Source organism: Dermochelys coriacea, chromosome 1 (genome assembly GCF_009764565.3).
Source record: "Dermochelys coriacea isolate rDerCor1 chromosome 1, rDerCor1.pri.v4, whole genome shotgun sequence".
NCBI lineage: Eukaryota > Metazoa > Chordata > Testudines > Dermochelyidae > Dermochelys > Dermochelys coriacea.
In genome coordinates, this window is record NC_050068.2 from 26,067,654 (window position 1) to 26,083,665 (window position 16,012).

Sequence of the window (16,012 nt, forward strand, 5' to 3'; positions counted from 1 at the left end):
TCTACAAAGCCCATTTATGAATGAGGTAAAAATTTTATGAATGAGGGATCCTGTTCTACTTTTGTCTGCTACGCCAAAGAGCCCATCATCAAATATTTGTTCCCTATGAAAATACTTACATATTGTGATCAAGTTGCCCCTTAACTTTCTCTTGGTTAAGATAAATAGATTGAGCTTCCAGAGTCTATCACTATAAGGCATGTTTTCTAATACTTTAATCATTTTCGTGCCTCTTCTCTGAACTTTCTCCAATTTATTGACAGATGAAGTAAGGCAGGATACAGTCCCCAGAGAGAGGTTATATCCCATTAAACTGGCCAAAAGGACAAGAATAATTCTGTGTTTTTACACATCAAATACATTTTGATTGTTCCTTTTCACTGAGATAGAAACCAGCAATTGTGTTCAACCACATAACAATCCTATGCTTGATGATGAGATAGATATTTGTTAAGAAAAATCAATATTAATTGTGAGATTCTAAGGCAATCCAACTGTGAATATGAAAGAGAAATACACACTTCCCCCACCAGGAGTGTGACATTTGACTCCTCAACTGCATCATTTTAATATATTTCTTCCAGAATCTAAATGTAAAAAAATCTAATTTTCCCTCAGTCCAAGACGACAGTGGTATTGTATTTTTATCAACGCGATTTAGTAGTAATTCATACTCCACTCTCCATAAAAGTGGGGTCATTTATAAAATGAATGCTTTTCAAAAGTTATAAAATTATACTACAGGTGGGAAATGTAGAAAATGCTTTGCACTTGCCATCTAGTTTTCTATTTTAAACCAGGTTTCAGAGTAGCAGCCGTGTTAGTCTGTATTCGCAAAAAGAAAAGGAGTACTTGTGGCACCTTAGAGACTAACAAATTTATTAGAGCATAAGCTTTCGTGAGCTACAGCTCAAAATGCATCCGATGAAGTGAGCTGTAGCTCACGAAAGCTTATGCTCTAATAAATTTGTTAGTCTCTAAGGTGCCACAAGTACTCCTTTTCTTTTATTTTAAACCACTATTTACTCAATATGCCAAGCTGCTTGGCAATGTTTTTCTGGATCTGGCTAATCAGTGCAAATGCCACCAGTACAGTAGTTCCATCACTGAAAAAACCCTGTCTCTCTTGCTTTTCCTGTAAGAGGCAGATAAATTACAGAACTGAAACTTAGGAGAGTAGCACACCTGCATGGGAACCAAAATCATTCCTTTGGATTACAAAGGTGCCTGTTCCCTTACAAACTAGAAAAATTGATCTAATATGAGCTCTCATAGCGTTAAACATTTCCCATCCATTGACTTTGTACAAGGAAACTGGAAGGAATACCTTTTTGCAAAAAGGTCATGGTCCTTGATCATCCAGTCCTCTCAGCACTCTACCTTTTCTCCTCACACTGCCAAAAGGATGCAATATTTCAAAAAAATGTTGGGAGGGTGGTGGGAGAGGGCATGTTAGTTGGACTGAAATGCTTGTAATTTAAAATGCTCTGCCAAAGAAGCTGTTGCTTTTGGATTCTTCCCAAAATGCATCTGTCTCATCTTCTCTCAGCCACTCACTTTTACTATTAGATTGTTATTCTCTCATTTCCTTTTCTACCCCATTTTTAATCTTTTTCTCTGAGCCCCTCTTTTCTCCATTATCTCTCCTTGTTTTGCTCAGACTCCTTCACTCTTAAAATTAGGGCTAAGCAACTAGAACTGCAGTGAGAGAGACAGGGGTTGTTTTCCATTTATGGGTAGGAATAAGGTGCAAATCCATCCAAGATGAACCAGCCTAGTTTAGAACACATGAACAATGGGCAGAAAATGAACTGTATTTAAACAAATATTGTCCAAAGCATTCTAGAAAAGACGATGCCAAACAATTAAGCATTCCTGCATGCCAGCTAGAAGCCATCATTGGTAGTTGCACCACAAGAAGTTACATGCCTCTTCCTCCTGGGCTCTGACAGATACCTCTGAAGAGATTATTAGAGCACCAAGACATTTTGCAGACTGAAGACATGAAATGAAACAGAGTAAAAAATGGAGGGACTTCAGATGCCATAATGTAACAAATAGCTCCACATTTACCTCTGACACAGATGGTGGCTGCATCGTACCAAGATGTGCATACAATGAACAGATATAATTCCTATAAGCACAAGGCTGATTGGTCCAAGCTACATGGAGACAGAAAGCAGGAAATGAGGTGTAAATACCTGAAATCCTCTAAGAATAATCATTTTCACAGAAATATACGGGGGGGGGGACTCTTTAAATGACATTTCACATTTTATCAAATCCATAAAAGTTTGAAACAAATATGGTAAATAAAAAAACAACTAAGTACTGCAAGTCCAAAGAAGTTTTGATTGCTAGCTTATTAAGGACTCGTGGCTTTTACATCAAGGACTGAGCAAAAGATGGGATGGTGAACAAAGGGAAAGAAGTAAATCCGGGTGCAGATTTTATCCCAGTATCACACAAAAAAGATGTGATTTTGCACATTTCTAAATAATGGTTTCAAACATCTTATTGTCCTCAATGCTGAGGGTCTTTTTCATTACAAGTCAGCATATTTGGTGCTGCTTAGTAGAGAAGATGATGTGGGCCCTGCCCAGAGGACCTAAATACAATGATAAATATTACAAATAAGGGAAAATACTGGGACTGGTTGAAATTTTTCATCAGAGCTATATTTTGGACAGAAAATTGGATTTTTGACTGAACAAAATTTTGCACAGACTATCTGCTTTTGACAGAAAATTTCAAAAAAAATGTAAACTGATCAGCCAGAAACTGAAAAATTTTCAATTTTCAGCCAGAAACAACATTTTGATTTGGAAATGCTACCACACTGCTTCAAGGGAGTTTTACTTTGGGTGCTTTACACCTTCATTCTCCTCTATGGGCCAGGCTCCCCAACTAGACTATGTCTGCCATGATGCAAAGTGGCCATGGGGTTTCCATGAACCATCTCACCAGATCAGCAAGAGGGAAGATCCTGGTGCATCATAGGAGATGTAATCCAATTAAGGAGCCCAATCCATAGAAGAGAAGGAGAAAATGAGGTACCCAAACTACAACTCACATTAGGCACCATGGCAGCATTTCTGAACCAAAAGTTTTCGGTTTTCAATTTTTCACAGAAAACTTCACAGAAAGTTCACAGAATTTTCTTTGGGGGACAAAAACAAAACACACACACACACACACACACACACACTTTTTCAATCATCTCTAGAAAATGCAGTGTATAGAGATTAATGTTACATAATGAGCCAATGAACAGTTGAGGAATCCCAAATCCTAGTCTCCAGTTCTAACTAGACTCTGGAAAGGAAAACTAAGATGATGCCCTATTCAAGTTGATATTGACATAATAGATCATATAATCAAGTTACCTAGATTTTAGTTTTATCACTCTGAACTGCAGAGATGTGATAACGTTTTCTATGTATTTCTTCCACATGTAAGGGGGAAAAAGCTCTTACCACAATGCCTGCATTTTTTATCGCAAGTGGAAGCCCTAGAAGCCCAGTTCCAATGTTTCCTTTGAGGAGATGAGTAAGTGTTTGCACAAACCTGAAAAAACAAATAATACAGAGTTCACAGCGGAGGCTTTGAACAACATTCAGATAGCTTTTCACCAATCAGTTTACAGAATGTAAAGATAAAATTCATAAGCTTTAAATGTTTCAGGGTGATCAAGGCAGTCTTGTTGAAGATACATAGCAAAAATAGATCGGATGCTCAAAGCAAAAATAGTTCGGATGCTCCTATTAGGGTCTGGATTTGAGTTCTGAGAGACTGAAGCCAGGTGTTCTCAGGGGAGTAGTCCCTGATCTGGATATTCACTTCAATTGTTGGTTCAAAGCCTGGATTTCATCTTAATTGTGCAGTGAGACTCTCCTTTTGCCTGAGAGAGGGGCAACTAAGTGCAACAGGCTGATGCTGTGCTGATTTTTGCCTAAACTATTTTAAAAGTTATGTCTTTTAAATGGTTGTAGATACATCCAGGAGTTTGACAAAGAGTAACTTAAATAATATATCAAAGAAAACTTTTTCAGACCCCAAAATTAATCTACATTCAGGTTCATTAAACTTTATTTCCAAGGTCTTCTAGATGCTTCCCATATAATTGAAATAGTATTAAAATAAATTTGATTTGTTTTGTAATAAGAGCTCCTTGGACCCTGAGCAACTCAAACACTTTATATATAGTGCAATCATTCAAAAAATGTCTTATTTTATCATCAGTACACTGTTAAATTCTGGAAATTGAGGGCCTACCCAAAATCGTCCTACACCAGAGCTTGGCTTACCAAAAAGCTGTCTGTGAGGATTCCCACAGCAGAATCATAAAGCCATGCTATAGTCATGGGGAAATCCCTTAAAAGCACAGGAATATTTCCAAAGATCAAGTCAAATGTAATAAATTTTAAAGAGAATGACATTTAAAACAGTACATACGTAATGCCCTCTTGATTATCAAGTTGGTAATGCTTCTCAACTGGCAACAATTCATTTTCATGCTCATCATCAGAGATGCTGTCCGAATCCTGTTCTCCAATTAAAGGCTTCATTACTTCCATGTCTGTACAGTACAAGAAACCATTTTAGTACTATGACCAAATTTAGAAATATTCAGTAAATGAAACAGTTCCTAATCTTTTTCTGTAACTGTTGTTCTTCAAGATGTGTTGCATATATCCATTCTACTGTAGGTGTGTGCTTGGTCAACGTGAAAACTGAAAAACACTTTAGTCAGGAACTCTGGATGAGGTCAAAGGAAAACCTTGTCTCTAAAAATGATTGTATAAGGAGGTTCTGATAGTAAGGTTTGCAGTTCCCCTACTCTCTTGTCTGAGGAAATAGCAATCAAGGCCACCTTCACAGAAAGGTGTAGCAGAGAACAGGTTGCCAGCAATTCAAAGAGGAGATCCATCAACTTTGCTAGAACTAAATTTAAGTTCCATGGGGGAACCTGGGTGTGTACCTGTAGATATGATCTGTCCAAACCATTCAGAAAACTGATGAGCGTAGAGTTTGAAAAAAGTGATCGGTTATCGATGAAAGGGTGGAAAGCTGAAATAGCCACCAAGTGGACTCTGGTGAAACTGAACAGCTAATCCTTATTGTTTCAGAAACAAAAGATAGTCCGATATATGGTGAATATGAGCTTGAGCTGGGGAAATGCCTTTCTGGGTGAACCAAATGAGAGATTAAATCTGTGTCTCGTGGGAGTGACAAAGGAGAGCTAGTAAAGTCAAGAACCTATGTTGATAGGGCCATGCTGGGACTATTAGTATAAGGTGAGCACGACCTTGCTTGACTTTAAACAAGACTTTGAACAGAAGCAGAACTGACAGGAAGGCATACAGCAGGTCTTTGGACTAGGATAGGAAGAAATCATCTGTCAATGAACCCATGCTGTGACTCACTTGGAAACAAAAAACATGATGTTTTGTTGCAAATAGGTCCATGTGGGGAATCCCTCACCAGTGGAAAATTGACCTGGACACATCTGGATGAAGAGACCACTTGTGGTGACTTGTGAACGACCTGCTTAGGTGGTGTTCCCCCACCACCACATGCCTCCTGCCCCGAGAGGTCCCCAGAGCCCACCCCATCAGCCTTGTTCCCCCACCCTGAGCAGTCCCCAGAGCCCACCCTCCCAGCCTCGTGTCCCCAGCCCTGAGTGGTCCCCAGAGTCCACCCACCCCACGGCCTCATGCCCCTTGCCCCGGAACCCCCACCCCAGTCTCATGCCCCTTACCACCAAGCGGTCCCTGGAGCCCCACACAGACACCCTGGCCTCGTGCTGACGGTTCTCAAGTGGTCCCCGGAACCCACCACCTTGGCCTCATGTCCTCCCCACCCTTGTCCTTTTCCAGTCCCCGAAGCCCTCTCCAGTCCTCTCTCACCCCAACCGGCCTCTTTCCCTCCTCAGTCCGCTTCCAATCACCCACTTCTGCCACATCCTGGCCTCCCTCTCTCTCCAGGGCTGCTATATGGAGTCTCCTTGATCCCTTCCACTACCTGGAGTCTCCTTACTGTCCCTCTGTCATCCCAGCCCCCAAAGGGGCACTGCACTGCTAGCTGGATCATAGTCCAACAGCTTCACCTCCTGGCTCTGAGCTCAAAAGTACTCATACATATTCACACCCTGCTTTGCTATCCAGATCCCAGCCCATACCCATTCCTCTCCCCTCCTCCTGCACCCCATCTCTGCTACTTGGTTCAATTGCAGGCACGGAGGAACATATGGTGGTGGGGATGAGGGGGGGCAAGCAGCAACACCAGGTGACTCAGGCCAGCTCTGTGCATCCTGTTTTCAGTTTAGAGAAATAAGGTCATCTTACTCTCCTGAACATGAAAGCTTAAAGATGTCTAGCCAAAGACCCAGAGAAGAGCAGCAAAAACAGTCAGAAATAGGAGGGGGTTTACATGTGAAGACCAATTGCAAAAATTAGAGGATTATTTAGCCTTGAAATGCAGAGACAGAAGCTAATTCAGATAGTTAAGAATAGGAGACTATAAACACACACTGATCAATCCCTCCCATAACAAGAGAGCAAAGGGTCACCTGAAGTCATAGGTGCTGGACCCCCTGGCTTGAAGTGGTTTCCATAACATACAGGGTTTACAGTTTGATTCAATGGCTTCAGCACCTCCACTATAAAAATTATTCCAGCATCCCTGCCTGAAGTTGGCTTTTAACTTTACGTACAGCTAATATTGGAATTACTTCACACAAAGCAAAGAGAGTCCCTCCAGAATTCAGCATGACAAGAGGTTAGTTAGTCAACTTGGATTTAAAGAGGAGCTAGATAATTTTATGATCAAAAACGTTTCTGATTATACAAGCTAAGATAGAGGTAACCAAATATCATGATTCTGTGCATTGCCTGTTCACCTGAGAGGTCAACAAAGAATTTCCCTGCATTCATTCCAGAAGTATTTTTTATTGCTCCATTGACCACACAGGAATTTTCAGTCCCTCTGAATCATGTGGCACAGGCCACAGCTACAGACAGGAGACTTGATTTCATGATTATTCGTTTATGACAATCTGAAACTACTTTCACTTTGCTACAAATTAGTTTAGCTTTCATCCTTAGAGAAAAGTAATTAGATTGGTGTTGCTGGATGCTTTAAGTGATAGGCAATTTGTTTGGCTTTACATTTCTTCCAACCATATTTAAGAGACAGTAGCAAGACAATTTGGTTCATTTTCACAAGGAACCCAATTGCAACTTGCTCAAAAAGGGTGTTCATAATGTCATTCAGCAGCATCAAGGATAAAGCATTTATTTAAAAAAAAATCAATTTCAATTTTTAGTGTCATTACCACATTCTGGAGGACACTTATCACCATTAGTATGCCAGATGTTCTCTGTCTGTATATAACTGACAACTAATGTTTTTATCCAGGACTCCTGCTCCTAGTTGTGCATCCAAAGAGATGGTTGAAGGAACTACGGAGGGAGTGGGGGAGAAGAGACACAACTATGAACAGACGTATCAGTAGCCATTAGCATCATAACGGGTCTGGTAGTTATGAAGTATGCAGTGGCACTTTGAACTTTTGCACGTCCTGGGGTGTAGCACAGGAATGTCCAGTTTAAAGGACACTCCTTGAAGGGGTGTAACCTGTGGGGCCTAAAACAGATAATAGGTGCAGTGGCGTGGGGTCATTTCCCAGCTAAATGAGGACTTTTGCCAGTGTAAACAGCTTCATCTGAGGCTTATCATCTCAACCCTCTCAAACTGGGGCTTGAGCCCCATTTACAAAAGCCTTTAAAAAAAAACCCGACATTACTTCCAGTTCAGAGGGAGTTTGTTTGACTTGTGTTAACTAGATCAATTAAATAATCTTCCCGTCTTTGAAGGTGCACCCCTTCAGTTTTAGGAAATGCCAGAAAAAATACCTCTGGCAAGCAAAAGGATAATCTCAATCCTGTCTGCATGCTATGCTGTGATAAACAGATCACTTACGAATAGAGAGAAGATCATGGAAATGCTCTTTAATCCTCAGCATTAGGAAAAAAGTCAAACATCTCTTTACAATTGGGAACATTTCAATTTTTTCCAAATATAGTAGCACTTTTTACTCTTGTCCACAAATTGTATAATATAATGTGCCAATTAAACTGAATCTTTTCAGTGGTAATCTCACCTAGGTGTAGCTGCTGTTTGGGGCATGCAAACATTTTCCTAGAACTGTCACATTGATCTGCAACCTTTTGCTATTCTTTTCCTCCTGTCAACTCAGACTTTTGGATGATCATCAAAATTCTGCTCGTCATCCAGAGGATGAGGCATCTTCCACTGACACTAGTTTATGCCAGAGAATGGATTTTCAAAAGATGGAAGAAATATATCTTTTCTTCACTCCAGGCCTGGCACTGAGACCTTTTATGGTACGTGCATACTGAGCTGTAGGTGGATGGAGTTTACCACATACCTTTTTTGGCATCAGGTCATCAGCAACAGATTTAGTGGTCTCAGACTTAAATGTTGACGACATTCTACCTTTCCCTGAATTTCATTAGCCTTTCATTCTGGCCCCTCCAAGAAAATCTTTAATTAACAGTCTATTTAGAATAATTTTGGCTGACATTTTCAAGAGAGAGCTTTTGTTTGTTTTTTAAATATTAAGGAAGTTCCCATGAAGACAGGTTATTTGTCCTTCAGAAATTTGTCTCCTGTTGCTTAATCCTCACATAAAACCACTTATTCATCCAAGAGTTGTTTTCAATACTATTAGGGTTATCACATTTGAACGTTCAAAAAAGAGGACACTCCACAGGGGGCGGGGGTATTTGCTTACGCCTCCCCACCCCTGGTCCCATCCCAACTCCACCCCTTCCCCGCCCCAATTCCAATCCCATCCCCAAAGTCCCTGCCCCATCTCTGCCCCCTCCCTGCCCCATTGGATCCCTTCCCCAAATCCCTGACCTGGCCCCGCCTCCTCCCCTGAGCGCGCCGCGTTCCTCCTCCTCTCCCCTCCCTCCCAGCCGTGCGAAACAGCTGTTTTGCACTGCAAGAGCTGGGTGCTAGGAGGAAAAAGCAGACACTCTCTCGAGTGATCAACATTCACTTTCTTTCTTGAATGATCAACATTCACTCTCTTTCTTGAATGATCAACTCTTCTTTGGAGAAAAATAATAATGGCAAAATCCCGGACATTTTTAGATACTTAAAAATTCCTCCCAGACGGCGATTTAAGAATCAAAAAACCAGACATGTCCGGGAAAATACGGACATATGGTAACCCTAGATACTATCCTCTTTATTATTATTTTTATTACCATACCATCTAGGAGTCCAAGACATGAATCAGAACCCCATCATGCTAGGTATTGTATAAAAACAGAACAAAAAGATGGTCCTTGCCCCAAAGAGTTTACAATCCAAGTACACAACAAGAGACAACATATGGATGCAGACAGATGGGAGTAGCAGGAAATAATGAGACACCATGATCTCAGCACACCAACAGCTCAACCATCATCAATATTTTTATAGGCATCACAGCAAAGGAGATTTGAAGGAGGGATTTGAAGGAGGATAATGAGGTAGTTTTGCAGATGTTTATGGGAGAGCTCCTCCCAAGCATGAGGGGCAGTATCAGGGAAAGTACAACAATGCCTATTTGAACATTTAAACAAGTGAGCAATGGAGGCTGGCATCACTGGCCAGATGTGGGAGTCGACATCTCAGTAGTGAAAGAGATTGTAGGGTGGGGATTGGCTGTGAAGGACCTTGAAAGCGAAAACAAGAAGTTTATGTTTGATGCGATAGAGAACGGGGAGCCAGTGGACAGATGGAGAGAGAGGGGTGACCTGGTCAAAGTGATGTGCTTGGAAAGTGATCTTTGAACCAGCATTCTGAATGCATGTGAGTGGGTCAAGATTGCATTTGTCAAGGCCAGAGAAAAGGATGTTTCAGTAATCAAGATGTAAGATGATGACAGCCTGGACAACAGTTCTAGCTGTGTGGATGGATAACAAAGGCCATATCTTAGAGATGGTATGCAGAAAGACAATGCAAGATTTAGACTTATCCAAGATGTAAGAACCTAGAGAGAAGTCCAAATAAAAAAAGATGCCCAAATTATTGGCCTGAGTGACAGGCAGGGTGGCAGAGAAGGAAGGTAGGGGAGCATGGGGGAGAAAGGGGAGATTAAGACCTGTTTTAGCCATGTTGAGTTTGAACTGACCCCTACACATCCACCAAGAGATGCCAGAGAAATAGAGATTTTTAATTTGCACAGAATGAGACAGGTCTAGAGCAGAGATGCAGATCTGCAAATTGTCAGCATAGAGACGGTAGTTAAATTTGTGCATGCAGATGAGATTGCCCAGAGATAAAGTGCAGAGGGAGATGAGAAGGGGACCAAGGAGAGAGCTCTGTGGAAACCCACAGAGAGTTGGAGGGGAAATTAGGAGGATCTTCTGAAGGAGTGATTAGAGAGGTAAGAGTAGAACCAGGAAAGGACAGAGTCACAGAAGCGAAGGAAGGACAAGATTTCAAGAAGAACAGTATGGTTGGTCTATGGTATCTAAGCCAACTGACAGGTCAAAGAGGAGAGGATGGAGTACTGGTTCTGAGCTTTGGCTAGGAAGAAGTCATTACAAGCTTTGGCAAAAGCAGCTTCATTTGAGCACTGGGGTGAAAGCCAGACTGAAGAGGGTCTAGGATGGAACTGAAAGAGGAACTTCAGACAGAAATTGTAGATAGTGCATTCAATGAGCGCAGACTGGAAACAGAGAAGGGACATGAGTGATAGTTGGAGAGGCAAGTCGGATCAAGGGTGGGAGGTTTTTTAAGATGGGTGATGCTGAAGCATGCTTATATTGTGACGGGATAGAGCCAGGGAAAAATGAGAGATTAAAGAAAAGAATATGGGAGGGAATGAGCATGGGCCTGAGAGAGATCAGGAGATGGGATAAGATGGGATCTCTGGGGCACATGGAAAGGCAAGAAGAGACGAGCAGATAAGAAACTTCCATGTCTGTCACAGGGGAGAAGAAGGAGAAAGTTATAGGAGGGGAAGAGAAGGCAAGCCAAGATGAGGAGAAAAGATCACATTATATTTTGTCAGTTTTCTCTTGGAAAAAATTAGTGAGCTCCTGCTCAGAGAGAAAAAGTGGAAGTAGGAGGAGGGGAGGGGTTGAAGAGCGAGTCAAAGGTGCTGAAAAGCTGCCTGGGATCACAAGCATGTAATTCAATTAAGTTGGAGATGTAGAATTGTTTAACCAGAAAAATGACAGAACTAAAGGAGGAGAGAACAAATTTGTAGTGGATGCAGTAAGGTTGGTCACAGGATTTCCATCAGAGACAGTCTGCAGTACAAGAGCAGAGGAAGCAAATGTTGGGGGTGAGCTGGTGCTGGGGTATGACATGGCAGACCTTGCAATGGGAGAGACAGGCAGAAGAGTCCAGGGTGGAGGAGAGCGAAGCATGGAGAGAATCAATAACTGAACCAATGGAAGAAAGGGAAGAAAAGGCAGCAAGAAGAGGGCTGAAAGCAGACAAGTATTTATCTAAGCTGGTGAAGTAACAGGAAGGCCAAAAGTGATGGTCAGAAAGGGGGAACTCATCAAGAGAGATATCAGTGCTTGTTGAAAACCAAGTCATGTGATTGTCTCTTTTGGGGAGGAAGAGATGTGAACCAGGGCTGCGGGGCGAATGAAGACGTGAGAGTGAGAAAAAGTGCAGTTAAGTCATGAACATGGAAGATGAAGTCACAGAGGATGAATGAGGGAGATTGTGAGGAGAGAAAAAGAGAGCCACAGAGAAAAGTTGATGGGAAATAGTTGGGTGGACACTTAGCATTTCTATAGACTCTTGGGGGTGGGGGGAATGTAAAGTGCTGTACAATCCATCCTCAACACTGTGGATACTGTAAAGCATTATACTTGTTTTACAGAATGGAGATAACAGAGAGGTTAAATGACTTGCCCTATAGTACATAGTATGTCAGTTAGTTCTCACTGAAATGAGAAACCCAAAAATTGTTGTTACGGACATATCAGATATGGTATTTCTGAAACAAAAGTTTGTTCCCCAGGAACAGCAGCTGCTGTCTGAAATTGTCATTCTTGTCAATTTCACACAGCAGCACCCAAGGCTCCAAGTGTCTGCAGTTCCAAGCCCTGCAATGCAGGCTGCCCTGGGGACACCAGCGCTTCTACTCCTATGCAAGCCTGGAGACTGGAAACCCTGGTGTTCCCCCCACATGAGGCAGCCCATTTCAGGTTCCATGACAGTAAGCCTGGAAGCCCTGAGAGCCCCAGTTAGAGCTCTGGTTCTCAGCGCTTTCCAGACTCCCAGCTGTGAAGATAGGAGCTAAGTCCCAATTAGAGAGTCAAGGCTCCAAGAGTTTCCGGGCTCCCTGCCTCAGAACTGGGAGCCTACAGGTCCCAAGAGCCCAGGATCAAGCTGGGTCTCCCAGGCTTCAAGCTCCATAGCAGGGAACCTAGAAACTATGGAAACCCTGCCACACTGTCTGCCCCAGAGCCACAGACCCTGGAATCAATGGGTCTGCACATGTGCCCCAGAACCACAGGCCCTGGAAGCAGTGGGGTCTGGACCTCCGTCCCTGTGTCATGGACCCTAGAAGCCCTGGGATCCATGGCTCTGGGGCAGTCCCCTGAACTTTGTTTCATCAGAAAGTTTCTGACCAGTTCTACTCTCAAACATTTTCCAAAAAGGAAAGATGTTTGTCTCTGGAGTCTTATCAGTTTACTAGAGAAGTTAAATTGCATTAGCATGAGCAGAGCTAGCCACCTCCAAGAAAGTCCACCCAAAAGTCTCAACTATTGCAACATCTTCCTCTCCCCATGAAATCCACATTGCCTCACTCTAGTCTACACAAAATGCTACAATGAAAGTAATCTTCCCTGCCGGTTTTGATCATATAATTCCCCTCTCTGAATCCCTCCATTGTTGCATCAAATTCAAACTTCCTGTTATCACTTTCAAAACTCTACCCATCCCTACTTATCTTAGATTTGCATCACTCCCCCATCTCCTCTGCTCTCACAATATTTCCACAATTGACTACCATTTGCCAGCTTCTTACATAAAAATTTCTGTGTGGTGCCCATGCATGGCATGCCTTTTCTGAGCTCCTCCACAAGACCCCTGCACTTTGTAGGGAGAAGTTTCACTTGAAGCCCCAGTTCTGCCATGCTACAGACAGAGAACTGATTGACATGTACAATAAGTACAGAAGAATTACATATCATTTCCTATACTCGTAGCCTCTCTCTACCTGTCTTTCCACGTGTCCTTGGATTGTGAGCTCCTTCAGGAAGGAACCACCATTCCTTCTTGTCTATTTGGAACATCCGTTGCACGTCAACCTACCATAAAACCATACACTCCTTACACATTCTAAACTTTTACTGAACTTCTGAGTATTCTTCTTTCCAATAAAGACAACAGGGAGTCCTTGTGGCACCTTAGAGACTAACAAATTCATTTGGGCATAAGCTTTCGTAGACTAGAACCCACTTCATCAGAGGCATAGAGTGGAAAATACAGGAGGCAGGTATAAATACACAGCACATGAAAAGATGGGAGTTGCCTTACCAAGTGGGGGGGTCAGTGTTAACGAGCCAATTCAATTAAGGTGGAAGTGGCCTATTCTCAACACTTAAAAAAGTGGCAATTCTTCAACAAAAATCTTCAAAAACAGACTCCAAAGAGAAACTGCAGAACTGGAATTAATTTGCAAACTGGACATCATCAAATTAGGCCTGAATAAAGACTGGGAGTGGATGGGTCATTACAAAAACTTATTTCCCTCTCCTGATACTTGCACCTTCTTGTCAACTGTTTGACATGGACCACCTTGATTGCATTGGCCTCATTAGCTCTACAAAAGTGATTTTTTCCCCTTCCTTGGTATTCACCCCTTCTTGTCACCTGTTAAGAATAGCCCACTTCTACCTCAATTGAATTGGCATGTAGTGTTCTAGTTCAGTTTTTTTAATATATGTAGGGAAGTGATGGGGGGAAACTCATGCATGCAATTAAAACATAAGAATATGGTTAAATAGAAACCAATTGCAAAATTTTAGATAAAACCACTAGAGATTTGCACACATTTTGAGGGAAGCACAGATTTCCATTTTCCCTAATTATCAATATTCCATCATCCAGAGCCAAGGAAATTACAGATGTTCTTTTGCCTCAGCAGCTACAAGACAGCAAAATCAGAATGATCGGTTATGTAGTATAATTTCTCTGGATTATAACATTTCTGCTCTGGGAAAGAAATGAAATGGCAGTTATTTATAAACTGTTGAACAATAGCTATGCAAATTCTAGTTTACATTATGAACAAAACGTCTATGGTACAAAGAACCACATCCTCCATGCATATGCTGCAGATGAACTATACTGCAGTCTTTTCTTCACTCATGTTCCTTACCAAAAAAAAAAAAAAAAAGGAAAGAAAAAAAGATTTACTACACAGTGACTCCTGATCAAGATGCAGTGCATGAGCCATTGAAATCATGTGCCTAAGGCAGCTGCCTTTTTACTTCTTTGTGCTTACCGTCTTCACAAGGAGTTCAGCCTTAGGAGGTGAGGAAGTTCAGCAGGAGAAAACAAGGAGGGGCCCTCTCTCCTGCAGAGGTACTGAGCTTAAGCAAATATTAATTTGTCTTGCAGTAGCACTCAAAAGCCCTGATCTGCAGTCAGGACCTCACTGGGCATTGTATATACACATAATGAAGACAGTGTCTGCTCCAAACAGCTTACAATTTAATTAGAGAGTATGAGACACAACAGTTAGATTTAGACAAAGACAGCACAAGGTAACAGTGAGACAATTATGAATGGTATAATAAGAAACAGCACACCAGCTGCTTAGCCATTGTCAAGTATTTTGCAGGCTTAATCGCAAAAAAAGTGAGTTCCAATGTTAATTACCCTCACTCTTAAAAAAGTACACATTATTTCCAGTCACAAAAACATAAGAATGGCCCTACTGGGTCAGACCAAAGGTCCATCTAGCCCAGTATCCTGTCTTCTGACAGGTTTCAGAGTAGCAGCCGTGTTAGTCTGTTTGGTATGATCCAATGAAGTGAGCTGTAGCTCACGAAAGTTTATGCTCTATTAAATTTGTTAGTCTCTAAGGTGCCACAAGTACTCCTTTTCTTTTTGCGAATACAGACTAACACGGCTGCTACTCTGATTCCTGATGTAGTTGCTGGCTTTGAGAGAATGTGGTTGCTTAACTGTGCCAGGACCAGTTCTGGGACTTGTGCGCTGACAGTTTGCCCTCCTCAAGGAGCACGAGTACATAAACCATGAAAGGTATTACTCCATTGTTACACGGGCACTAGTGGACCACAGAAGCAGATTTATGAAAGTCAACTTAAGCTGTATTGGAAAAAGTTCACAATACCTCAGTGTTTCGCCACTCAGGAGTCCACATTCATGGACAGACTAGGACACTATTCCCACTACGACTGACCTAAATAATGCTACTGTCCCCACTGTTACTCTGGGGAACTCCACATACCCACTTTTTGCCTTGCCTTATGAAACCATACTCTGATTTCAGAATCCCAGGTAAAAGATTTAATTACACCCTCAGCATATGTAAAAGTTATTGAATGTGCTTTCAGCAAATTAAAAACATGTTGGAGGTCTCTAAAAACCCATGCCAGTATCAATGCTGTCCACATGACTGTGGCTTGCTGTGCTCTTCACAACCTGAATGGACCTATGACAGCAAAGGGATGCTGGATTGGTACCCTCAGCCAGAAAGTGCACCTACCACTGCTGGAGCTGGTTGCAGCCAGGCAGCAGAAGTCAGAGATGCTTTGTGTTCTCACTTATGGACTTCCAAGGCTCAATGGAAGAGGGGGAATAGTACCTGTGTGAATGTGCTTCAGGAGAAAAAGTGTCTTGTTCATTTTGTTTTTCTGGAAGGGTAGGGGGCAGCGCTTGGTATGGGTATGGGCTTGATGGCAATGCAAGTCTGAATGCCATGATGAAT

The 16,012-nt window shown here is 42.0% G+C and overlaps 1 protein-coding gene across 1 annotated transcript in view; it reads right to left on the bottom strand.

Annotated features, from left to right (window-relative positions):
* SLC36A4 (solute carrier family 36 member 4) overlaps positions 1 to 16,012 on the bottom strand; it is a 260,786-nt gene that overhangs the window by 227,068 nt on the left and 17,706 nt on the right. The window contains exons 2-4 of the mRNA XM_038415846.2: positions 4,456 to 4,579; positions 3,477 to 3,567; positions 2,074 to 2,162 (exon numbers count right to left, since the gene is read on the bottom strand). Of these exons, the coding sequence (XP_038271774.1) occupies positions 2,074 to 2,162; positions 3,477 to 3,567; positions 4,456 to 4,579 (304 nt within the window). The remainder of the gene's footprint in view (positions 1 to 2,073; positions 2,163 to 3,476; positions 3,568 to 4,455; positions 4,580 to 16,012) is intronic.